At 41.3% G+C, this 27,880-nt stretch overlaps 1 protein-coding gene and 1 long non-coding RNA gene across 2 annotated transcripts; one reads left to right on the top strand and one right to left on the bottom strand.

The window, feature by feature from the left end:
• Positions 1–3,619: 3,619 nt before the first annotated feature.
• Positions 3,620–9,932, bottom strand: LOC115157387 (uncharacterized). The gene is made up of 2 exons (XR_003868444.1): positions 9,476–9,932; positions 3,620–4,052 (listed from the first exon to the last, which is right to left on the bottom strand). It is a non-coding gene; the product is annotated as an uncharacterized LOC115157387 (long non-coding RNA).
• A 517-nt stretch (positions 9,933–10,449) lies between these two features.
• LOC115157386 (uncharacterized) lies at positions 10,450–16,237 on the top strand. The gene is made up of 2 exons (XM_029705586.1): positions 10,450–10,617; positions 13,548–16,237. Exon 2 carries the CDS (start codon positions 13,555–13,557, stop codon positions 14,986–14,988), a length of 1,434 nt encoding a protein of 477 aa, XP_029561446.1. The 5' UTR covers positions 10,450–10,617; positions 13,548–13,554; the 3' UTR covers positions 14,989–16,237.
• Positions 16,238–27,880: the final 11,643 nt, after the last annotated feature.

Raw genomic sequence — 27,880 nt, 5'->3', positions numbered from 1 at the left:
CAAGCGGGCGGGTGCGGGCAGCGATCGGTTGAAAAGCATGCATTTAGTTTTACTAACGTTTAAGAGCAGTTGGAGGCCACGGAAGGAGTGTTGTATGCTGTTGAAGCTCGTTTGGAGGTTTATTAACACAGTGTCCAAAGAAAGGCCAGATGTATTGAGAATGGTGTCGTCTCCATAGAGGTGGATCAAGGAATCACCCGCAGCAAGAGCAACATCGTTGATATATACAGAGAAAATATCGGTCTGAGAATTTAACCCTGTGGTACCCCCATAGAGACTTCCAGAGGTCCGGACAACAGGCCCTCTGATTTGACACACTGAACTATGTCTGCGAAGTAGTTGGTGAACCAGGCGAGGCAGTCATTTGAGAAACCAAGGCTATTCAGTCTACCGATAAGAATACTGTGATTGACAGTCGAAAGCCTTGACCAGGTCGATTAAGACATCTGCACAGTACTGTCTTTTATCGATGGCGGTTATGATATCGTTTAGTACCTTGAGCGTGGCTGAGGTGCACCCGTGACCAGCTCGGAAACTGGATTGCACAGCGGAGAAGGTACGGTGGGATTGAAAATGTTCTGTTTGTTAATACCAATGATTGGTCTGAGTGTGAAGTCATCAGGATTCCCTGGTCTAAATCAGCTGCCACATCACACTGTGGTTCATGGTGATGGAGTTCCCCACCCCTCTGGGCTTACCTTACATTATGTATTTCACTTTCCTAAATGGTGGGTCAGGACTGGTTAGTGGGTAATGGCATATTCCATTTGCAAACCATAGTGTGAATAGGTATGGAAACCACTGTAGACCGACTTCAGTGACTGACTGCTGTTATGAGATTTGTTCAAAATCACCAATGTCCAGCTCCTGCATAATTCCAGTCAGATGTTCACACTCATCTTCCACGAGCATATCATTGAAGGGCTCAAGAGTGGATCCTGGGATAAGAAAAACTCCAACATTTTGTTTGTTTTTCTTAGGTTTTTATTGTATATTTTATCTGAAACTCAAAACCTCACACCTTTGCATGTACCACAAGGATTTAGTCTTCCGTCAGTTTTTCTCCCGTATCTACAGCACTAGATTGAAACTGTTTATTTATTTAACTAGACAAGTCAGTTAAGAACAAATTCTTATTTACAATGATGGCCTAGGAACAGTGGGTTAACTGCCTTGTTCATTGGCAGAACGACAGATTTTACCTTGTCAGCTCAGGGATTCGATCTAGCAACCTTTCGGTTACTGGCCCAACGCTCCAACCACTAGGCTACCTGCCGACTATAAGGTGCTTTGTTAATGTTCTCACACTGCTTACACTCCTGTACATACAATGCTAATATTTCCCATTACTTGGTCACTCATTATATTTCTGTCAAATGCAACATTAGTCTTTCTCACCATGTGCAGACTGTCTTATGACCAGCAATCAGTAACAGTTGCTACAAATATAGAATTTTCATTTGATCACCCTGTTGCAGGAGAACCTTCCTGCAATGCAAGAAATGTAAAACTTGTATTGTATTTGAGATTTAAAAAGGTTTCTAAAGTTAGTTAAAATTACAATGAATTTTCCAACTTGTTTTACCTTAAGAAAAATGTATTGACCCCTACAGTTTTTTCCAATTATAATCCACATAATAATTCAGATTTTCTGTTGCTGCAGGATTATTTTCCTGCTTTTGCAAAATGGCTCAAATTAAGATCCTACATCTGTAGATAAGTGACCTAAATTACTCAGTAACTTTTATTAATTAATCTAGTCTACAATACTTAATATGGACAACAAAGTCAAGGTATTGGAGTGGCCATCAAAGCCCTGACCTCAATCCTATTGTGGGCAGAACTGAAAAAGCATGTGCGAGCAAGGAGGCCTACAAACCTGACTCAGTTACACCAGCTCTGTTAGGAGGAATGGGCCAAAATTCACCCAACTTATTGTGGAAGGCTACCCGAAACATTTGACCCAAGTTAAACCATTTAAAGGCCATGCTAGCAAATACTAATTGAGTGTATGTAAACTTCTGACCCACTGGGAATGTGATGAAAGAAATAAAAGCTGAAATAAATAATTCTCTACTATTATTCTGACATTTCACATTAAGATAAAGTGGTGATCCTAACTGACCTAAGATGGATTTTTACTATGATTAAATGTCAGGAATTGTGAAACTGAGTTTAAATGTATTTGGCAGATGTACAGATCAACGTGGTACCTTCAGCCGTTTGGAAATTGCTCCCAAGGATGAACCAGACTTGTGGAGGTCTACAATTTTTTTTCTGAGGTCTTGGCTGATTTTCTTTTGATTTTCCCATGATGTCAAGCAAAGAGGCACTGAGTTTGAAGGTAGGCCTTGAAATACATCCACAGGTACACCTCCAATTGACAAAACAAACATTTATTGTGGAACTGGGATTCCATTCCGATGAAGATCATCAAAGGTATTTATATATTTATAATGCTATTTCTGACTTTTGTTGACTCCACAACATGGCGGGTATCTGTATAGCTTGTTTTGGTGACTGAGCGCTGTACACAGATTATTGCAAAGTGTGCTTTCGCCGTAAAGCTTTTTTGAAATCTGACAGCGGTTGCATTAAGGAGAAGTTTATCTATAATTCTGTGCATAACACTTGTATCTTTTATCAAAGTTTATGATGAGTATTTCTGTAAACAAAACATTTCTGAACATTACGCGCCAATGTAAAATGGGGTTTTTGGATATAAATATGAACTTTATCGAGCAAAACATACATGTATTGTGTAACATGAAGTCATGAGTGCCATCTGATGAAGATCATCAAAGGTTAGTGATTAATTTTAGCTGTATTTCTGTTTTTTGTGACGCCTCTCCTTGCTAGGAAAATGGCTGTGGTTTTTCTTGTCTAGGTGCTGTCATAACATAATCTAATGTCATGCTTTTGCCGTAAAACCTTTTTGAAATCGGACACTGTGGTTGGATTAACGAGAGGTCTATCTTTAAAATGGTGTATAATACTTGTATGTGTGAGAAATTTGAATTATGAGATTTTTGTTTTGAATTTGGCGCTCTGCTATTTCACTGGCTGTTGGCGGGGTGTGACACTAGTGTCCCACATTTCTTAACGACCGTTCCACAGGTGCATGTTCATTAGTTGTTTATGGTTCATTGAACAAGCAAGGAAAACAGTGTTTAAACCCTTCACAATAAATCAAAGTTATTTGGATTTTTACAAATTATCTTTGATAGACCGGGTCCTGAAAAAGGAACGTTTATTTTTGTGCTTATGGTTTTATCTATAAAATGTCTCGCACAAATAACGTCATGTTTTGACGTCATCACTTTACACATTTATTTTGGGGTTCACCCCCGGAAATGTAATTTGCCTGATGATGCGCAAGTGGAGAATGAGAGTCTCACGGCTCGTGTACACTAGCACACAATAAATTGCCGCCTGCCGATGTGGGTATGCTGGCGGCATATACCAGCACGTTCATTCGGTGGTGCATCACAAACTCAGCATAACAAGTTTGTATGACATTCTGGGTAAATGGGTAAATAGTTTAATCCATTGTCCGTTTCATGAATTTATTCACAGATACATAGCCATTGAAGCTCTTTTAAATTATGAATAAAATATGTTTAAAATCAGAAAATGTATTTAATTGTTTATTTGCATATAATAGGCACATTTTTGAAATACAAAATAATTGACACCAAATGACATGTCTTCCAGGTAATATGTAGATTTTTGGAGGGAGGGTATTTGCCTATAATAAGTTATTACATCTTCATATCTCTATTTCCATCATGAATGGCAAACTGAAGAACACTATTGGATATTGGGACAATCTATCAATGGTGGAAACTGAGGCGACGGCGCTCCATGTGGGTTCACCCCATCCTGATGGCCTGCTGCTGGTGTGGAGCTGTGGTTCCGGCCTGCTGCTGGTGCAGGAGCTGTAGTTCCACAATGATGTTCCAGGGCCAGTTCAGGCTTGGTAAAGCCCAGTTTGATGATCAGCTGTCCAGGATTGGGCCGACACGACAAGGAAGGGACGACACGACAATAGCCTATGAATAGATCAGAACAGTAACAAATAGCATTGTAATTTTTTTTCATAGGCTACAATAAAAAACATTCTTTATGGGATTAATTGACAAATGTGTATTGATTACATATTTGAGGGTACTGATGCTACTGTTGTATTGTGGTATTTACAGTGCATTCGGAAAGTATTCAGACGCCTTCCCTTTTCCACATCTTGTTAAGTCACAGCCTTATTCTAAAATGGATTCAATTAATATTTTCCTCATCAATCTACACACAATACCCAATAACGACAAAGCAAAAACAGTTTTTTAGACATTTTTGCTAATTTATCTCAAAATAAAAAAACGATACCTTATTGACATAAGTATTCAGACCCTTTGCTATGAGACTTTTTTCTACAACTTGAATGGAGTTCACGTATGGTAAATTTAATTGATTAGACATTATTTGGAAATGCACATCCCTGTCTAAATAAGGTCCCACAGTTGACAGTCCATGTCAGAGCACAAACAAAGCCATGAGGTCGAAGGAATTGTCTGTAGAACTCCGAGACAGGATTGTGTCGAGGCACAGATCTGGGGAAAGGTACCATTTCTTTAATGGTAGAAGTTTGGAACCACCAAGACTTCCTAGAGCTGGCCGCCCAGCCAAACTGAGTAATCGGTGGAGAAGGACCTTGGTCAGGGAGGTGACCAAGAACCAGATGGTCACTCTGGCAGAGCTCCAGAGTTCCTCTATGGAGATGGTTGTTCTTCTGGAAGGTTCTTCCATCTCTGCAGTCCTCCATCAATCAGGTCTTTATGGTGGAGTGGCCAGACGGAAGCCACTCCTCAGTAAAAGGCACATGACAGCCTGCTTGGAGTTTGCCAATAGGTACCTCAAGGACTCTTAGAGCATGACAAACAAGATTCTCTGGACTGATTAAACCAAGACTGAACTATTTGGCCTGAATGCCAAGCGTCACGTCTGGAGGAAACCTGGCACCACCCCTACGGTGAAGCATGGTGGCAGCATCACAATGTTGGGATGTTTTTCAGCGACAGGGACTGGGAGACTAGTCAGGATCGAGGGAAAGATGAACGGAGCAAAGTACAGAGGGACCCTCGATGAAAACCTGCTCCGGTTCACCTTCCAACAGGACAACAACCCTAAGCACACAGCCAAGACAATACAGGAGTGGCTTCGGGACAAGTCTCAATGTCCTTGAGTGGCCCAGCCAGAGCCTGGAATTGAACCCGATCAAACATCTCTAGATAGCTGTACAGCGACATCCCAATACAACCTGACAGAGATTGAGAGGATCTGCAGAGAAAAATGGGAGAAAGTCCCCAAATACAGGTATGCCAAGCTTGTAGCGTCATACCCAAGAAGAGTCAAGGCTGTAATCCCTCCCAAAGGTGCTTCAACAAAGTACTGCGTAAATGGTCTGAATACTTATGTAAATGTGATATCAGTTTTTTATTTTTAATACATTTGTAAATAATTCAACAACTTTTCTCTTTGTCATTATGCGGTATTGTGTGTAGATTGAGGGAATGAAAAATAAAAATGTTGAATAAGGCTGTAACAGAATGTGGAAATAGTCAAGGGGTCTGAATACTTTCCGAATGCACTGTATATATTCATTTGTGATGCTGTCCTTGTAGAAAAGGCCAGACCTTCATATTTAGTATTTTTCTATGCACCCGTAGTTTGTCCCTTTCGTTAGAATGTCCGACAGCGCATCAGTTAATCACCCCTAACTTTCTATCCAATCAGACATTCTCTTTAGCCTACTAGTTGTAACTCCCACTTCCAGCCAGTGAATTCGGTGAAGACCGAGAACAGATAGTGCGTGATTATCCACAGAAGTTATAAGACAAGTTGCAGCGTGTTTAACTGTATTTGTGTGTGCATCTAAAAGAAATTAAAGAACCCTAAAGAGTACCTGTGTGGTTCATGGTGGTGAGGTGACAAGTCAATAAATATCACATCCAAACTGGTCTAGCCGGCAGCCTTGTAGTGATTCAATATCCAACCCATATATACCTAGCTTAGCTATCACAACACATGTGTAACCCGTCCCTATTTTACAATCCGTCATATGATTCTGTGGTCACATGCTGCACATGCACAATGTTATCATGTGTTATGAAATATATTATACTTAAGCAATCCACAATAACCTGGTGATGTAAAAGTCGGACATTATCTTTCTTATTCCTACAGATACCTTGCAACTGGAGATTACTTCAAAACCATTGCTTACAGTTACCATGCAGGTTGGGTGCATCTTCAAGAGTGTCTCATGAGGGAATTCATGCCTGTCCCAACCAAGGACGACTGGAGGGCCATAGCTACTGGCTTTGAAGAATGGTGCAATTTTCCTCATTGTCTGGGATCAGTGGATGGCAAGCACGTAGTCCTGCAATCCCCCCTAAACTCCAGCTCCCTGTTCTACAACCACAAGGGGACATTCTCCATTGTCCTCTTGGCGGTTGTGGATGCCAATTACCTCTTTCAGTTAGTGGATGTCGGCAGCTATGGGAGGAAGAGCGGCGGAGATACTCTGGCAATCTGCCTTTGGTCCACAGGGATGGCACCCTGGACCTCCCCGAAGACAGCCTGATTCTGGAGCAGAGCACCGGGGACTAATGGTGCCTGGGTCAGCTGTTTGTTCACCTGCACCTGCCCACAATTGCTAATATCCTATCCGCAACCGTCCGACTATATGTGATAAAGTGAAAAGCTGAGGCCTGCACACAACCCTAACCTGCAAATATAGAAAATGCGATATAGGCTAGTCTGCAGAACAATTATTTTGACAGGGGGTACAGGATTTGTTGTTGTGTGATTTAGATATGTTTCTGCTTATAATTTCCAACATTTTGATAGGCTATTTGTTAGTCAATAATTTGATACATGTAGCTTCTCTTTTGTCATTGTTGCCCTAGAAGACTAAATAAACCCTTGCTCAACAGAATAATGTAATATAGATCGATAGAATGAATGCTTCAATCTAGTTGACATCAGTAAAGCTGTCTCTGATCTTTTGCGGAGAAAAGACGTTTATATGAATTACAAATCAGCCTTTAACTAGTTAAATCATGTGTTCTAGTCTACTGCAGAGTTACAATGTGTAAACATTGAGGTCCCAAGACCAGGAGTGGTAAACACTGTTAAAGTGTATAATTGAAATGCATATATGCAGTCACAGCATCATTCAAAACTGGAGTTTGATACTCCTGGTATTGGATATGACTGAAAAACAATGTCTCACATACATGAACCGTACCTTTTGCCAAGTTAGAGTACATGATCAGTGAATATATTCAATGTACAGGCTACAATGTCAGAAACTCATGCTTAGTAATAACTACATGTATTTAGTCTCTATGGGGGTGCAACAGGGTTCAATTCTCGGGTCAACTCTTTTCTCTGTATACATCCATGATGTCGCTCTTGCTGCTGGTGAGTCTCTGATCCACCTCTACGCAGACGACACCATTCTGTATACTTCTGTCCCTTCTTTGGACACTGTGTTAACAACCCTCCAGACGAGCTTCAATGCCATACAACTCTCCTTCCGTGGCCTCCAACTGCTCTTAAATACAAGTAAAACTAAATGCATGCTCTTCAACCGATCGCTGCCCGCACCTGCCCGCCCGTCCAGCATCACTACTCTGGACAGTTCATACTTAGAATATGTGGACAACTACAAATACCTAGATGTCTGGTTGGACTGTAAGCTCTCCTTCCAGACTCACATCAAACATCTCCAATCCAAAGTTAAATCTAGAATTGGCTTCCTATTTCGCAACAAAGCATCCTTCACTCATGCTGCCAAACATACCCTCGTAAAACTGACCATCGTACCAATCCTCGACTTCGGCGATGTCATTTACAAAATAGCCTCCAATACCCTACTCAATAAACTGGATGCAGTCTATCACAGTGCCATCAGTTTTGTCACCAAAGCCCCATACACTACCCACCACTGAGACCTGTACACTTTCGTTGGCTGGCCCTCGTTTCATACTCCTCGCCAAACCCACTGGCTCCAGGTCATCTACAAGACCCTGCTAGGTAAAGTCCCCCCTTATCTCAGCTCACTGGTCACCATAGCAGCACCCACCTGTAGCACACGCTCCAGCAGGTATATCTCTCTGGTCACCCCTAAAGCCAATTCCTCCTTTGGCCGTCTCTCCTTCCAGTTCTCCGCTGCCAATGACTGGAACGAACTACAAAAATCTCTGAAACTGGAAACACTTATCTCCCTCACTAGCTTTAAGCACCAGCTGTCAGAGCAGCTCACAGATCACTGCACCTGTACATAGCCCATCTATAATTTAGCCCAAACAACTACCTCTTCCCCTACTGTATTTATTTATTTATTTTGCTCCTTTGCACCCCATTATTTCTATTTCTACTTTGCACTTTCTTCCACTACAAATCTACCATTCCAGTGTTTTACTTCTATATTGTATTTACTTTGCCACCATGGCCTTTTTTGCCTTTACCTCCCTTATCTCACCTCATTTGCTCACATTGTATATAGACTTATTTTTCTACTGTATTATTGACTGTATGTTTGTTTTACTCCATGTGTAACTCTGTGTTGTATGTGTCGAACTGCTTTGCTTTATCTTGGCCAGGTCGCAATTGTAAATGAGAACTTGTTCTCAATTTGCCTACCTGGTTAAATAAAGGTGAAATAATTGTTTTTTTTAAATTACAGTACAACTTGTATCCTTGTCACAAAGTTATTACATTTTACTCAATCAATAGGCTTCATTGATGATTTCAGTGTCTTGACGTCAATTCAACCAGCTATGATAGCTGAAGTTCATACCTAGGTTCATAGCTAGCTAGCTAATATTGACATTGTACTATTGACATGTAACAATCATGTGCATATTTATTGGGGATTAACTGGTGGAAGCAATTAAAAACACTGTTCTGAACTAATATTTATACCAAAAATTTTAGGTTCCATATACAGATTGGCTACATAGCTAGCTACACATCCATAGGCATACAATGATTGTTATCCTCCACTACACAAAAAGCAAGAAGAGTTACCTAACTACATTACTTCAACTGCATTGCATGGAATATATCAGCAAGGCAAGCTAACAAAATCTTCATTCAATGTTGCAGTAAACGCTTTAGCTAGCTAGATTCTTTACATCCACTGTTTCACAAGACGACAGCCGGATTTTATGGTTTTCTCAGGAGTCCCAAAAACATTAAACAACACAAATTACAATTGCATACTCATGTCAAGACGCCCATAAAGGTAGCGAGCTCGCAGACTAATTTTAGCTAGTCAGCTAGCATGCTAAATAGCAACTTTAGTAAATTAACTTTATGACAAACAAATATGCATAATCGTTTCTCTACATTAACTAACATACTCAACTGTACATTTTGTTGGATGATTCGTTATGTTATAAATACTTACATTTGCTTCAATCCTAGTATTTTTGTCAGCCATCTTTTCTGGAAAACTCTCCAGCGTTGGGTTTCAGAGCGTAATATTCATAATGGGAATCACTCGACATGATTGGTCATTGGCCAGCGTTTGCCGCTTGTGAGTTGCATAAAGTTGGGAAACGCTGAACTTTTTCACCGCTGCCCACGCCATGCCAACGGGCCCTCATACAAGCACATTTTCATCCACGTTCCCTTTCCTCGCCACCTATCCTGTTTTAACTTGTACCTTTTTCAAAAGGACGGAAGAAATTACGCAGGAGTTGAGCAAATCCAATTGTACTGGTTATGTATCTGTAGGCTACAAGATAGTGATGGTTCGTTTCACTAACAAATGGCTCTTTTTGAACGGATCTTTTCGGGGAAGGTCGGAACAGAATCACTTGTGAAAGAGCCGTTCATTTAGCGCGCTGATTTTGATACTGTTACTACTACTTTTTGAGCTCCAGACAGCTATCTGCAGATAAAAACATTCTCTGAAGATGGTAATTCTTCAGTGCAGGAACAATGGGTAGTGAGCAGAGAGCCTCATTCTGGTACACACATTTTTGCAGTGCCATCTAATCATTTGGTCAATTAAAATGCATGTGAACACACATGTCAGGATATGATATCATGGCAGGCAACTTTTTAGGCTTTACATGAGAGATTTGCAAATGTTTCATAGTTGTAGGTAAAAACTTTTTAAGCGCAACTGAACGAAGAGTCGTTTGGGAGCCAAATAAATGGCTCTTTTAGCTGAATGTCGCCAAATGATCCGGCTCACCGAAAAGATTCGGGATGCCCATCCCTACTACCAGAAGCAATGGCTTTTATTTCTATAGAAACTCTCAGATCCCGCCCATTATATTCTCTGCGTTCTGAACGTGCAAGGTACTAACTCTAGGGATAAGTTTCATTTCTGATGAAACATGAGTGACCCAGTGACGTCATAGATCAGCATTTGTAAAACTCAGTTTTTCTGACCCTTGTCTTCTATCTGCCCTGTGTACTGGTTATGTGTATGTAGGCTACAAGAAGCACCTTTTAGTTAATTTCTATCTTGGGTTCTGTTGATAGAGAAGAGAGAAACAAACACAGTCAAGACTAGATTCTGGTATTTGGCAGTACAAGGTGAGATGATTATTATTATTAATACTTTTTTGATGTGAGGACTTATTAAATCACATTACAATAGAGTATTAATCATGTTTCCAAATGTTATTTTAGAAAAAACCTTATAGTTTAAAAACTTGTTGGGACAATACTCCCGTCTTTTTTTAGATTGTTTTGTTTTACTTGTTTTAGAAAATCTAATTCTCTGAGCAATTGTATTAGTATAAATTAATATAATATATACATTTCTGATTTTGCATATAATATAGCTTAGTATTCATATTTATTTTATGCAGTCTTTTTGCTTATCTTTATCAAGGGTGCCAATAATCTTTTACCTGGTAGGTCAGATTAAAGTGACATTTCACTCCAAAATGAAATTTGTTGATTTATTTCAGATATTTATAAAACTAACATTTTCAGATCTTTAACAGTTTTTTGGTCCTGAAAACTTTTAAAGGGCCAGTGCAGTCAAAATTAAGTTTTTCCTGTTTGGGGGTTTTATTAAAACCACACCACAAAAAAACAATATACAATACATAGGTACAAAAATGGAAAAGGTCTGTTAAAACAGGGAACTAAACCCATTAATCATAAATGTACAAATTAACAGATCAGCAATCTGCAACTTAAATGCACCAAATACCTGTTCATGCCTGTCACTGCCAGAAATACATTTCAGGCATATTGTTTTCCTGTCTATGCGAGCCAGCTTCTCCTGGTGGATATGACAGATGGCAACATGGGTCAATCTGCTTTGTGTCTTCGTTGAGCGCAGCCACGTCTTCAACCTCCCATGACAACCAAATGAAATCAGAATGAAGGCAACAACATTTGTTTTGTTTTGACTACAGGCAGCAAAGATGAGGAGTTGAACCGATAGTTCCAATCTCTGTGTGATGTAAATTGCTGTGCAACGTGCTTTACTACCACACTGCCTTATAATGGCTGGTCTTAACAATGATTGGGTTAGCTTTTTAAGAGGAATTAGATTCTGCTTTTATTAGCAAAATTATATATTAACTGTCTGGCAATAGGTATAGCTAGCTAGCTGACCACATAGTACCAGTCTATTATGAATTGCACAGTCCCAAAATATGTTTCTTGTCGGCACTCAAGTTTTCAAGATATGTGCCTTTCAAAATACAGAAATCATCCCCTATGATCCATTTTGCATCATATGATGCTGCGTTTTGATAAAATAAAGGAAACACTTGAGTAAATTAAGGACACAACGTATATTGAAAGTAGGTGCCTCCACACAGGTGTGGTTCTTGAGTTAATTATGCAAGTAATATCCCATCATGTTTAGGGTCATGTATAAAATTGCCCAGTTGCCCATTATTGTGGTTACATGGCTAAGAAGAAGAAGAGATGTCAGTGACTTTGAAAGAGGGGTCTCAAAGGAGCAAAGGGGGTTTAAAGTGTGTCAACAGATCTCAATCCAATTGAACACTTATGGGAAATTCTGGAGCGGCGCCTGAGACTACATTTTCCACACTAAATTATGGAATTTCTCGTGGAAGAATGGTGCCAAGGTGCATTGATGCTATTCTGGCTGTTCGTGGTGGCCCAGTGCCCTATTAAGACACTTTATGTTGGTGTTTCCTTTATTTTGGCAGTTACCTGTATATAAATAATTAGCCTACATCTCAAAGTGTAGTCTAGGTCATATAATGTAGGATAATTAACATGAATGTTTAAAGGCCTGATTCTGTTGACCTCCTTGAGGCATGTTTGTCAAATCAAATGTTCATAACAGAAAGAAAGGCCAGTACCTGGTGCACACATCACCCACCTTGCAATCCGAGCAGAGGCAGTTTGAAACTTTTTTACCATGAACATAATTATTTAAAACATGGAGGTTTATGCCATTTTATGAGGCATGTCTTACTTTGTTTCAAAGTAGCCTAACCAAAATTAGACCATAGAAATGTTGAGGGAGTTATTTTATAAACACTTCCTTATGCCATTGAAACCAGCATTTCTCCCATGTTCAATTGGATTTCTCATGTTCAACTTTCTTTCATTATCCAGCAGCCAAAGACACAATCTGGCAGGCACCCTTAATTTCAAGCCCTGTAGCTACCTCTCCTCAGCAAACACCACAAAGAGAAGAAGATAGCGAGAGCATAATATACTTTGTGCACGCTGATGAACTAAGTATACCCCCGTTACCCCCGCAAGTTATGCGCCTGCCACTCTCAGACAGTCCTAGCAAAATTCTTGCTTGATGTCACGATAATTTTCAATACCAATGATGATAACTAAACAATCATTTAAGCTTTGACTAATTCCCCGAGGTTTGTAAGACCCTGGGTTTAATAATAATTAGGCAAAGTCTCAGATTCTGCAAAAGGTTTGTTGTAGTTTATTCACGAGAGCTCTGAAGTAAAAAATGCATACACAGTCATTTTATAACTCTCACCCCCAGCTACACACACACACACACACACACACACCGTTTATCACTTTTCTACCCGCCTGGCCGTTTCTAGCCGTGTCTCTCCTCCCCAGATTAGAAGGGCCTTGGAAAGGCCCGCTTTCCTGTTGTCAGTTTTCAGAATTAAACCAGGTCATGTGTAGTTCATTTGTCCTTTGTTTTCACAACCATCCATTTCTCACCCTTGTCTCACACATACATAATTGGATTATAGTTTTATAGTTCTAATACATTTCACATACTCTTATACGTTTCAGGGTGGAATACTTTAGTCATTACTTTAAACATATAAATTCCTTTATCACTTGAGACATTTTTATTTGCTAAAAAGCTACTTTTGTCCACTTTAATGGAACTCTACTATAGTAAGGAACTTCATTGTTACCCAGAAATGAGTTGATATTGATATAAAATGTCTGCATTGGAACTTTAATGTATTACCAACCACTAGAAATAAGTTACAGATATCATTCCAAACGTTGACACAAACTTTGTTTTGTTTTAGGTTGACCATGGTTGGAAGGGGCATCCTGGGTTGTTTCATCTTGTTTCTGTCTCTGGCCTCAGTATCCTCTATAAAAGGAACCCTTAGTTCAATAAAGGACCTCAAGGGAATAGAGTTTGGTAACACCTCTCCTCGGCACGGCCTCATGCTGCTCCACTGGCTAGCCAACAACATTTACAATGACAACAATGGCAACATGAGACTCAATTTCAACCCAGCCAGGAGAGACTATGGCTTTCATTTCTATAGAAACGCAGATAATCCCCGTCCATTACCTATTCTGCCCCATCAACGTGGAAGTTACTACTCACTAGGGAACCTTGTTCAAGGTAACAACAACAATGATGCTTTGGCACTTCCTGATTATGTAACTCAAAGATTCCACAACTCAAGGGGACCTGAGAGCAACAGGGACAGGGTCATACTCAGAGTTAGGGAGGAAGGGTCCAATCAGTTCATAGTAGATGAGGTCTATGTCACACAGCACTATCCACAAAATGGAAACACAAGAACTGGCTATGATCCAGACAATACATACCTTGTCAGTTTCAGCCTCCTAACACAAATCCAACGTCTCGCAACCATTGGCCGAAATGACATTCCACGTATATATAATGTAGAGATCAACCACAACAGTCTGCAAGAACTGGAAAACATCTGGGGACACACACCTGGTCTGGCACTTCTTCTGGCAATCGTAGTGTCCTTTACATTTAGGGCGCAATCATATCATGCAACACCACAAAGTACCTTGAAGCATGAAGATAATGCATTGATTAAGCTTGAGGTGAAAACCACAGATAGAGGAAAAGCCAGGATCATCTGGAGTGGTATCCCCAAGAGGCTATTGGACCAGGGTGTAATGGTAGTTCTTCACAGTAACAATAACCCTGACAGTAAGAGCGAGCTAGACAGATCGTCGGTTGGGGTCAAAGCCTCTGGGAGCTATAACACCTCAGTACCCCTTAACCCTGGTCTCCAGGTCAGGCTCCATAAGGAGGTAAAAACATGGTGGAATTACTTGGGGTTTGGGTCCACTATCGGAGAGGAGATCTGGAGAGGTTCTGAGTTTCACAATGCCAACCGAGAGATTCCTGTTGATATTATCGGCTATGACGCCAGTCTGCAGCTCTTCGTAAAAGATGGAAAGGCCTGCGCTCGTCTGTACGTAAAGAAATCCTTCACTGACTGGAAGAAAACGTTTAATAACTCCTGGGTTGGGTTCTACTCTTCTGAAGGCACCCTGGATCATAACACCTGGCAATGGGCTGTAAAGTTCTCTGAGGAAAGCCACTCTGATTGGGCAGATATACCTGGGTATGATGTCTATGTGTATGAGTCTAGTATGACCATGTCTCCTGGGGTCCAGGTCAGATTCATACTGGAGAAATCTGGATGTAAGGCACGCACTCCACCCTGGGAGAGACTTGTCCAGGGGTGAGCTCACCTGATAACATTAAACATTTTGTTGATATTTTCATTTATAACTGCTTGTGGAATTGCTTTTGTTCAACATTTATGTACCCTGCTTTTCATTTAGATGTATTTTCATTGTTCATCTGTGTGAAGTGTAAAAGAGAATATGTTCCCAAAAAGCTACCTGGTATCCCTTCTGTTCCTCTTTCTTTGCTATTTTGAGGGGATGACTACGAGCTGTTGGTGTGGGAGGGAGTCTTGACCTGTCCTCATGACAAATCATTCAGTACATTAAATTATATTTTTCTCTTTATGATTTATCATGGGCTGGAGATCTTGTAGGGAAAGAGTGGATACCTAGTCAGTTGTACAACTGAATGCATTCAACTAAAATGTATATTCCTCATTTTACCCAATCGCTCTGAATCCACGTCATCGACGCCCGGGGAGCAGTTGATGTTGGGGGTTAATTGCTCAAGGGCAGAACGGCAGATTTTTCCACCTTGGCGGCCTGGGGATTTGAACCAGTAACCTTACTGGGTTGCTGGCCCAATGCTTTTATCCACCAGGCTACCTGCTTTTGTTGTTTCTGTTTGTTGGTGTTAATTTTTGTGTTTTGTGAAAGTTCTATAAAAATGGAATCACAAAAAAACGATGATAAATTCAGCGAAAATATACAATAACAATCTAAGAAAAACTAACAAAATTGTAGAGTTTTTCTTATCCCAGGATCCACTCTTTCAATGATATCCTCTTGGAAGATGAGTGTGACAAGATGACTGGAATTATGATGGAGCTGGACAATGGGGATTTTGGACAAATCTCATATCAGTAGTCAGTCACTGAAGTCGGTCTACAGTGGTTTCCATACCTACTCACACTATGGTTTGCAAATGGAATCAGCCATGACCCACCAGCCAGTCCTGAACCACCATTTAGGAAAGTGGAACACATAATGAATCACAGTATAATGTAGCAACTGATTTAGACCGGGGAATCCTGATGATTTCACTCTCAGACCAATCATTGGTATTAAAGGATCAGGTACATTTAGTGCCAGTCAAAGTGAGAAGAGAAAACCTGCAGACATTGTGGCTCCCAGGAACCCATGTTGAATACCTCTGGTCCAACCACAGCTGTGTGATGTACTGCCCTCTACTGGACTTTACAAAGTACTCTATTTATCTCACATCAGGGCTGAGTTCATTTAGATATTTTTGACCCAGAGTCATACAAAATTGTATGTTTCTCTACTCCAACAATTAATCCACAGATAAAAGGGAAAACCTAGTTAGTCTGATTAATCTTTGATTACATACTGAGTATGTGAGTTAGTATCACTGAGGTATCTACTTACGTTCACATACACCGTTTCGTAGTTGCTGTCATTTTTCTTACTGGGATTACTCCGCCTGCACTAGAGCTCAGTGCTCACTGGACAGACAACAGAATGCCATGAACATGCTCTGGGAACTCTGTTTAATATCTTCAGCTCTCCGTCAACAAACAATTGTAATAATTCAATAGATGTTTTGTGCGCAAAGGTAGTGACTAAAGTGTCTTATTAGGAATTTTCTCAATTGCCTTTCTCGGCCGTGATTCAGTTAAACTGCAATACGGAAACAATACTGTAGATGCAGTCAAAGCGTACTTCCAGTACAAAACCCTTGCCCCTTTGTTAGCCTGCTCGTGAAAACAATGAGTAGATGGGTCTCGGCATCAGCTGAATCAGAATATATTTAGATACTTAGATATATCTTAATTCCATTATTTTAATTTTAGATTTTGTTGTGAATTGTTACATACTACTGCACTGCTGGAGCTAGGAACACATTTCGCTATACCCACATTAACATCTGCTAAATATGTGTATGTGACCAATACAATTTGATTTGATTTGGTTTGAAGTGGTACTCGCTAAGCGTGACGTCCTTTACACATTCTCACATTGTAGTTGTAACTTCTCAACAGTAAATACAGGAGATCAACAATCCAAATAGCAGACATTACTCCAATTACAAACCATATTTTCAATAAACAGTTTTAATAAAGACTCAGTTTTAATAAAGAGTTTTTGTTGCTAGAATTATTAAAGGCATATAAAGTTAGAAACCTACATACACCAGTTAAATAAATTAATAAACATGTCAAATTATTAAATCATTTTTCAGAACCTAATATGAGCCTTGTATTTATTAGATAAAGGTGTGTATTTCTAATGAGTCAGGATTTTCAGGTTCTCATCAACAGTCCCTTGGTCAACCATGATATAACGTGATCAAATAATGTCACATATTCCCTCACGACCACATTATATGAAGGGGTATATGTAACTGTCACGTCCTGACCAGTAAAAGGGGATCTTTGTTATTGTAGTTTCGTCAGGGCGTGGCAGGGGGTGTTTGTTTAGAGTGTTTCAGGGTTTGTTGGGCTATGTTCTATGTTAGTATATTTCTATGTTTATCTAGTATGTATAGTTCTATGTTTAGTTAATTGGGTTGACCTTCAATTGGAAGCAGCTGCTCCTCGTTGCTTCTAATTGAAGGTCCTATTTAAGAGGGGTGTTTTTTCTATGGGATTTGTGGGTAGTTGTTATTTGTATAACCTAGTAGCCTTACAGGACTGTTGCGTCATTGTTTTTGTTATTTTGTGTTCACGTTTTTCCCTAAATAAAAAAGGAAGATGAGCATACACATTCCCGCTGCATTTTGGTCCACTCCTTACGACAACCGTGACAGAACTACCCACCAACAATGGACCAAGCAGCGGAGGAAGGAGCAGCAGAAGGACTATAAGGAGTTTTGGACTTGGGAGCAGATACTAGCGGGAGAAGGACCATGGAGGAAGGCTGGAGAGGACAGGGAACGCCATGCGGGAACACGGCTGGCAAGGAAGCCGGAGAGGCAGCCCCAATAAAAAAAAATTGGGGGGGGGGTACACGGGGAGTGGCTAAGTCAGGTCGTAGACTTAAGCCAACTCCCCGTGCTTATTATGGGGAGCGTGTGGAGATGAGAGTGCCGGTGTATGAGGAAGTGCGCACGATCTCGCCCATGCGCACGCACAGTCCGGTGCGAGCGATCCCAGCCCCTCGCAAGTGCCGTGCTAGAGTGGGCATCCAGCCTGGTAGGAGCATACCTGCACAGCACATCTGGCCACCAGTGCGCCTCCTAGGCCCAGGCTACCCTGCGCCTGCTCTACGTACGGCAGCCATCAGGCCTCTGCACAGCCCAGTTTGCCCTGTGCCAGCACTCCGCTCGTGCAGGGCTGCTGTTACCATCCAGCCAGGACGGGTTGTGCAGGCGGTGCGCTTCAGACCTCCAGTGCCTACTCATGACCTAGTGTATCCAGTTCCCACTCCTCGCACTAGCCTTGAGGTGCGTGTCTCCAGTCTGGTACCTCCAGTACTAGCCCCACTCACCAGGCATCCAGTGCGTCAGCCCAGTCCAGTTCGTCCTGCTCCTCGCACTAACCCTGTGGTGCGTGTCCCTAGTCTGGCGCCTCCAAAGCCAGCCCCACGCATCAGGCCTTCAGTGCGCAGTCCCCATCCAGAGCTTCCGACGACAGTTCCCCGTCCAGAGCTTCCGACGACAGTGCCCCACCCAGAGCTTCCGGCGACAGTGCCCTGTCTAGAGACGGCCCACAGTCCGGAGTCAGCAGAGACGGCCCACAGTCCGGAGTCAGCAGAGACGGCCCACAGTCCGGAGTCAGCAGAGACGGCCCACAGTCCGGAGTCAGCAGAGACGGCCCACAGTCCGGACCCGGCGCAGCCAGAGTCGCCCTACAGTCCGGAACCGACGCAGCCAGAGACGCTCATCAGCCCTGACTCTCCAGAGACGCTCATCAGCCCTGAGTCTTCAGAGACGCGCCCGAGGTCTTCAGCGACACGCCTTAGCCCGAGGTCTTCAGCGATGCGCCTTAGTCCAGAGACTTCGGGAGGGGTAAATAATAATAAGCAGTTAGCGGGGGTGGACAGGTTAGGTTGGGGAGTAAGGCCGGAGCCTGAGTCACCTCCGTAGTAGGAGGTTGGGGAGGGGGGGGTGTAGCACAAGAACCGTCGGTGACGGTGGCCACCCTCCCTTCCCTCCCTTTAGTTAGGGGATTATTTTGTTTTGGGGTTTATTTATTATTATTTTTTGTTTAAGATGCATCCGGGGTCTGCACCTTCTGGTCATGTCCTGACCAGTAAAAGGGGTTCTTTGTTATTGTAGTTTGGTCAGGGCGTGGCAGGGGGTGTTTGTTTAGAGTGTTCTATGTTAGTATATTTCTATTTTTATCTAGTATGTATAGTTCTATGTTTAGTTAATTGGGTTGACCTTCAATTGGAAGCAGCTGCTCCTCGTTGCTTCTAATTGAAGGTCCTATTTAAGAGGGGTGTTTTTCTATGGGATTAGTGGGTAGTTGTTCTTTGGATAGCCTAGTAACCTTACAGGACTGTTTCATCGTTGTTTTTGTTATTTTGTGTTGACGTTTTTCCCTAAATAAAAAAGGAAAATGAGCATACACATTCCCGCTGCATTTTGGTCCACTCCTTACAACAACCGTGACAGTAACACATTTATGAAAACAGTCATAACACCTTTGTGTTGCAGTATCATTAATTACAACAGTCATAACACATTTATTCCAAATCCTTCGTAAGGAATTCTCAAAATTAAAGTCCCTACGAATAGTTGTTAAATTATCAGTACAAAATGCATGTTTTTACTGTCATAGTACCCAACCCCCTGACACACTATTCACACAACAGTATGGGAGCACTGGGTAAGCCTCAGAGCATTACCCAGGTAGCATTAGCAATTTAGATGTTTATATGCCTTGCTCAAGGCCCCAATGGCAGTATAGGGGTTGGAACCAGACCTAGGTGTAAATAGCATACTTCAAATACTCTAACTAGCTGTACTTGATGAGTGAGTTTGCCTGGTGCAATGGAACCTATGGAATAGTCCCATAAGTGTAAAACCCATCAATCTGGCATTCCGGTCAGGCTCAAACAAATTGTTGAAGTATTTTATCAATTTCAAATACTATTTGAACCCAATTGTAAATCCCCCTACCAAGGCAGCAGGGGATGGCACCTGAAAAGTGATGTAGGTGTGGTTAAACTTGTGTAAGTATTGTGTGAGCTCCCTAAGCTAATGCCTACGCTTAAGCTCAGCAGGGTAACACAGTCTTGTTGCCTGCAGGAGACCTAGGCTACAAACCAGTCTTTTTATTTGGTGCAGTGACCTGAATAGGTAATTGTGTGGAGCTGGTGAAATGGGTGGTGGAGCATAACCAAGGAGGTTCTGTATGTTTAGTAACCTAAAGAGGCTAGAGTGACAGGCCAGTAATGGGAAGGTTGTCAGTTCAACCCTGGGTCTCTTGTTACCTTGTTGAAGTATGGCGCTGCATGTACTGTAGCCTAGAGGTTGGAGGGGAGGCTAACATCTGGGGGGTTGCTGGTTTGAATCATGGGGCTGATGGAAAAAATCTGGTGGAAGTGAACCTGCAATTGGAGGGTTGCAGGCGTCTATTTCTAGAAGCCATCTCCTGCCGTTGTGCTCTTGAGAAAGGCACAACCACAAAACGGTCTAAAGTGTAGTCTTTATCTCGGGGAAGCTAACACAAGTCTCACACAAGATTACTCAACAAGCAAGTGAGGTTCACCAAACAAAAAAACAACCCTGTTACACTTCACCCCATTTGACCTTCCCCTCCTAGCAGAGACCCGTCCAGACACAGACTGGATTCTAACCCGGGTCTCCTGGGCACCACAAGGTCTCACACAAGGTTACTCATCATGACACACAGCCTGTTGTGTGTCCGTTGTGTCAGGGGTTGGGCACTGTGACATCAAAATGACAAGTTCCAGTTGTACAATGGCAAACTGTGTGTAGGTGTGTGTCGGTGTGTGTGTGTGTGTGTGTGTGTGTGTGTGTGTGTGTGTGTGTAATTGGTGGTATGTGCTATCAAATTGAGGGAAGTAATACATAAAAACATTCATTTTGGTATTGTTGTGGAAATTCTACACATGGGACACCTGAAGTCAATCTTAAATTAATCATTGTTTATTAACAGCAAACTGGAGAGGTCACAGTCAAACTTAGATGCATAAAGTACCGGTCTGAAGTGAGCTCCGCTGGGGCTGTCCCATTAGTTCTCTTATATACTGCTTACACAGACAAGTTATAGTTGCATGATTAACTAATTCATAGTTCATAATTAATTCATCATTAACGTTTGGTTCATGCATGTGACAGACCAATACCTCACAAGGCTTCTTCTCTCCAAGCTGAAACCTTGAATCTGAGATATCCATTGTTCTCAAAACAAGGTTCTGGGTGTACTGTCAAATTGCTCTACTGATAGTGAGGTTTCTTCACAGGTAAACATTCAGTCAGTCACTTGCATGAACACAGAAATTGGTTATTAGAAAAGCACAAACATCCATCACAGTATGTTGTTACAAGATTGATTGAAGTTATTATCGCTATTCTTCAAAAAAGTTATTATTTGCCAGAATACGTAATAACCAGTGGGTAATGTAATAACTTATTACATTTAGTGGGAAAAGTTAATACGTTAACCGTTCAACATTTAACCAGGTTATCCGGCAAGTTATTATATTAACCAGTTTTATTACATAGAAACGTTATTACATTAACCGTTGTTACATGCCCTCCTAAATCGTAAAATGTACTGTGTTTCTCTCATATGAAGGAGGGCTCAGGACTGAGTTTCATTCCAAAAAGTGTGTTTCTTCCTTCTACCCTTATTACACTTTTCCTTCATTATAACCTTATTACTTCTACCTACATTACACAAAATGTGTATTTTGTATATAAATGTATTCTAAGCCATTGTGTAAAATAACCAAAATGAATAGTTTAGTAGATGCTAGTATAATAAACACAAACTGTATCTTTCAGAAATACAAAGATATGTTTAACTTGTTGCCTAGAAACAGGAAAATCACACTGTTGAAATTGCATACAGTGTTGATTCCCTCCACTGCCTTCACCCTGGGAGACAAGACATTATGTTTCAGGAAAAGTTATGGCAACGTTTTTCTGCTCCTAAGCAACAAGCTACCAACTGTTCAGGGCAAGGTATTTAGCGTAGAAGGAAGAGAACAACTCTACTGCAATGAAACTCAGCCATGAGTCCTCCTCCATGTTGGCTATGTGTGATAAATATAGTACTTTGTAATGACCAATAGAGGGCAGTACATGAAATCAAATCAAATCAAATGTATTTATATAGCTCTTCGTACATCAGCTGAAATCTCAAAGTGCTGTACAGAAACCCAGCCTAAAACCCCAAACAGCAAGCAATGCATGTGAAAGAAGCACGGTGGCTAGGAAAAACTCCCTAGGAAAAACTCCCTAGAAAGGAAAAAAACCTAGGAAGAAACCTAGAGAGGAACCAGGCTATGAGGGGTGGCCAGTCCTCTTCTGGCTGTGCCGGGTGGATATTAGAACATGCTGTGGCTGGACCAGAGGTGTGCAACATGGGTTCCTGGGAGACACAGTGTCTGATAATTTTCCTTTGACTGGCACTTAACTTACCTGACCCATTACTGCCCCTGATTGGTCTGAGAGTGAATTATTTTGGTTTATCTAAATCAGTTGCTACATCATACTAACATGCTGACCAAACCGGACACACGCGAGCGACCGTGTGTGCCATCGCACGCACATTGATTTTATTTACCCACACCAGAAGCGATCAGGTTGAAATATCAAAACAGACTCTGAACCAATTATTTTAATATGGGGACAAGTCGAAAATCATTAAACATTTATGACAATTTAGCTAGCTAGCTTGCTGTTGCCAGCTAATTTGTCCTGGGATACAAACATTGGGTTCTTATTTGACCTGAAATGCACAAGGTCCTCTACACCCACAATGAATCCACAGATAAAACTGTAAACCGAATTCCTTTCTCGTCATCTCTCCTCCTTCCTCAGGCTTCTTCTTCTTATTTTTGACTTAATATGGCAGTTGGCAACCAACTTTACAGCATTACTACAACCTACCGGAGTGTGGACCTAAATTAATCTTTCAATCACCCACGTGGGTATATGCTCTTAAAAACCTATGAGGAGATGGCACGTGGGTATATGCTTCTAAAAACCTATGAGGAGATGGCACGTGGGTATATGCTTCTAAAAACCTATGAGGAGATGGCACGTGGGTATATGCTTCTAAAAACCTATGAGGAGATGGCACGTGGGTATATGCTTCTAAAAACCTATGAGGAGATGGCACGTGGGTATATGCTCTTAAAAACCTATGAGGAGATGGGAGAGGCCGGACTGGCAGCATGTTGAGCGTCCCAAATAGAACCGATTTCTATTTTAGCGCCTGGCCACGCAGTCGCTCGCTGATGCCCACGAGCAGTGTGAGTGCAATGACTGAATAATGTGTATATGTACATTTATTTTGCAACCCTTGCGCACACAACATGTTCGCTCTGGTCAGCATATAAGGCTCCAGGACTGGCTGGTCACTGGTTAGTCATGGCTGATTCCTTTTTCAGCTCTGTCTCTCTATCTGCGATTGTTACAGATCTACCTGTGACCATCCCAACACAAACTACCCACTAGGCAAACACTGGTTGAATCAACACAAACTGTGTATTACCACACCAAACCCACCAGAGGTTAATACTGTAGGCCCATGGTTAATAGATCCATGGATTATGACGAGGAATTAAAAGTACAGGGTAATCTGTCTCTCTCTCTCTCACACACACAGAAACGAGCACACGTGCTGCGCTGCACTACACTACATTGGTAATTCAAAAGGGAGGTGGGGGAGGGAAATAAGGTCACACTGACATTTCAGCATCATGGGGTCTGAATCATGTAGCATGGACATGGGACATGTCAGCTAAATAACGTTATTAAGAGTCAGATCATATTGGAGGGAACCACTTCTGTTCTCAGTAGAACAACACATACTCCAGGTGTGAAGGGAGAAAAGAGAGGGAGGAAGGACAGTGTAGTGGGCTGGGATTGGATGGCCCGGCCAAAGCTAAATTCTATCCTAACTCATTCAAAATACACTTTTCCTCATAAATATTCTGTCAAGAGTCTTATGAGTTACTGGAAAGTGATAAAAATGTATTTGGAGTGGATAAGTAACCTAAATAACTCAATAACAGTAATGTTACTTGTTTTACTGTAATCAAATAAGAACAGCATTGCCATTTTTCATCTGCACTGTGTACTGTGCACCTGACAGACCCCGCCTATGACCTTTTATGACCACTGAAAGTGATTTACTCACTAGGGATACGTTTAATTTCAGATGAAACATGAGTGACCCAGTGACGTCATAGATCAGCCTTTGTAAAACTCTGTTTTTCTGCCCCTTGTCTTGTATCTGCCCTGTGTACTGGTTATGTGTATGTAGGCTACAAGAAGCACCTTTTAGTCTGTTTAAATCCTGGGATCTGTTGACAGAGAAGACAGAAATAAACACAGTCAAAACTAGATTCTGGTGGTAGGCTGCACGAGAAGGTTAGTGCGATTTATGGATGTGACTTATTACATCATATTACAGTATTGATCATGTTTACAAGTTTCCAAATGTTCTTTTGGAAATCCTTAGAGTACATATTGGGACATATTGGTTCGATATAGTGACAATTCACTCCAAAATGAATTTGTCAAATTTTTTCTGACATTTTGGGGGGTCCTAAAACTTTTAACGCATTGCCAACCACTAGAAATAAGTTACAGATGTACTTATTTGTTTATGTTTTACTGAAGGTGCAAATGTTGTTTTGTCATAGGTTGGCAATGGTTGGAAGGGGCTTCCTGGGTTGTTTAATCCTGTGTTTGTCTCTGGCCTCAGTATGCGCTATCAAAAGTACCCTTAATTCAATTAAGGATATCAAGGACATAGACTTTGGACACACCTATCCCCCACAACGGGTGACAGGTAGCCTAGTGGTTAGAAGCAGGTAGCCTAGTGGTTAGAGGCAGGTAGCCTGGGGGTTAGACCGTTGGGCCAGTAACCGCAAGGTTGCTAGATAAAAACCCAGAGCTGACAAGTTAAAAATCTGTCATTCTTCCCCTGAACAAGGATTTAACCCACTGTTCCCCGGTAGGCCGTCATTGGAAAGAATTTGCTTTTAACTGACTTGCCTAGTTAAATAAAGATTACATAAAAAAAATAAACAAGGCTTGATGCTTCTTCACTAGCTGACAACATTTACACTTACGGCAACATTTCAACCCAACCAGAGACTATGCCTGGTTCATTACCTTTTCTGCTTCCTGAAAGCAGAATATACTACTCACTAGGGAATAACAACTGCAATGACGCTATGGTACTTCCTGAGTATGTCACTCGAAGGTTAGTCAACTCAAAGAGAGAAATAGGGACAGGTTCATACTCAGAGTTAGAGAGGAAGAGTCCAATCAGTTCACAGTAGACGTCATACAGCACAATCCACTAAATGGAAACAGAGGAAGTGCCTATGATCCAGACAATAAATACCTTGTCAGTTTCAACTTCCTAACACAAAGTCTCCCAACCATGAGCAGAAATGACATTCTACATATATCTCATGTAGAAATCAACAGTCTGGAGAGTCTGGAAAACAGCTGGAGACACATACCTAGTCTGGCAATTCTTCTGACAATTGTATTGTCCTTTACACATCCCCAGACCTTATTTAACCTCTATGGGATCGGTGTCACCCCCACGGGACGGTTGAGCTAACGTAGGCTAATGTGACTAGCATGAGGTTGTAAGTAACAAACAAAAATCCCAGGACATAGATATATCTGATATGGGCAGAAAGCTTAAATTATTGTTAATCTAACTGCACTGTCCAATTTGCAGTAGCTGTGAAAGAATACAGTGAAATAATACCATGCTATTGTTTGAGGAGAGCGCACAATTATGAACTTGAAAATGTATTAATAAACCAATTAGGCACATTTGGGCAATCTTGATACATTATTTTGAACAGATATGTAATGGTTCATTGGATCAGTCTAAAACTTTGCACATACACGGCTGCCATCTAGTGTCCAAAATCGAAGTTGCGCCTTTGCCGCAATAATACATTATGGCCTTTCTCTTGCATTTTAAAGATTATAGTTTTTTCTTTGCATTATCTTTTACCAGATCTAATGTGTTATATTCTCCTACATTAATTTCACATTTCCACAAACTTCAGTGTGTTTCCTTTCAAATGGTATAAAGAATATGCATATCCTTGCTTCAGGTCCTCAGCTACAGACAGTTAGATTTGGGTATGTCATTTTAGGCGAAAATCTAAAACAAAAAAGGGTCCTCAGTACCCCTTCACACCTCAGTACCCCTTAACTCTGGTCTCCAGGTCAGGCTCCACAAGAAGGTAATGACCTTGTGTGTATTTGCCACTATTGGGGACGAGATATGTGGGAGTTCTGAATTTTATGATGCCAAAAGAGAGATTCCTGTTCGTAAAGGATGGAAAGGCCTGCACTCGCCTGTTCGTAAAGAAATCTTTCACTGCCTGGAAGAAAACCTTTAATAACTTCTGGGATGGGTTCTACTCTTCAGACATCAAAGACAACCAGGAAGAGAGCCTTGTCCAGGGGTGAGCTCACCTGATAACGTGATATATGACATTGATATTTACATTTTTAACTGCCTGTGGAATTGCCTTAATGTTTGTAACATTTTTGTAAAAAAATGTAATATTTTATCCAGAGTGACTTACTGTTAGTGCATTTCTAATATAATTATTATTGGTGATTCCACTTATCACTCTATTGTAAGCCAATGGGTTTTTTAGTTTTGGTTTTGTCTTGCATTCACTCATTCAACATGGAATCTTACTGACTGGTTTGCGTGGCTTGCTTTTACGAGGGGCGCTGTTTGAGTTACAATTGTCCCAGTCAAGTGCCAAACCAGTGGCAAGTTAACGGTTGCAAAGCACTGTACATGAAAAAGTAATTTTATTAGTCCTATGTGCTGATCTAATGTACAAGTTAAAGCAATGTGTTTGAAGACATTATATTGTACATGAGATGTTGTGTTTCCTTTGTGGCCATTTGTGATGCATTTTGTCTAATATAATTCCAGCCAATGCTACAGTAGCTGCTTATTCACTGTGTCCTGGGGGGGTTTATGTGTTTTTGTACAGCACGTTGCATGACATGTTATGCTGTTTCCTTTCAGGCACATAGTTGAAATTATTATTATACTGTGCATTGTAATTTTCATGTATTCCTGTTGTAAACTTGCATTATTTTTGGTAACTATGGTTACCCCAGTCAACAAGTGCCAAACCAGCGTGTGCGCAGAGAGTAAGAGGCTGATCTGTGGTGGCTTCATTGCATGAGGTGCTATCCGTGCTGTTTCCTATCAGATACTAAACCTGTGACTGGTGCTACATGCTGGAATCCTTGTCGATGACTGTTAACGCAAGAAGAATACTGTTGGGGATACTTCGGGATTTCGGCAATGAGGCCCGTTATCTACTTCCTCAGAGTCAGCGCTAGTTAGCAACTTCCTTGAAACTGCACGCAAAGACATAAAAATGGTATCCACAAGACTCTGGGGAAGTAGGTGAAGGTCCTCATTGCCAAAATCTCAAGGGATCCCTTTAAGATATGCTCCAGGAAACTGAGTGTGAGGGTGAAAAGATGACTGGGATTATGATGGAGCTGGATAATGGTGATTTTCTCATATCAGTAGTCAGTCACTGAAGTCGACCTCCAGTGGTTTCCAAACCTTTCGCACTATGGTTTGAAAAATGAATCAGCCATGACCCACCAGCCAGTCCACCATTTGGTCAGCCCAGAGGGGTGAGGAACTACACCATTAAGAACCACAGTATAATGTAGCAACTGATTTAGACTGGGGAATCCTAATGTCTTCACTCTCAGACCAATCAGTGACATTAAGGGATTAGGTAAATTAAGGAC

The sequence above is a fragment of the Salmo trutta genome, chromosome 21 (assembly GCF_901001165.1).
Source record: "Salmo trutta chromosome 21, fSalTru1.1, whole genome shotgun sequence".
In the NCBI taxonomy this organism is placed as follows: Eukaryota; Metazoa; Chordata; class Actinopteri; order Salmoniformes; family Salmonidae; genus Salmo; species Salmo trutta.
This window is presented reverse-complemented; position numbering and strand designations above follow the sequence as displayed.

What these genes read in the sequence shown, in the direction of transcription:
- LOC115157386 (XM_029705586.1), top strand. Translation starts at nt 13,555, where the DNA reads ATGGTTGGAAGGGGCATCCTGGGTTGTTTCATCTTGTTTCTGTCTCTG.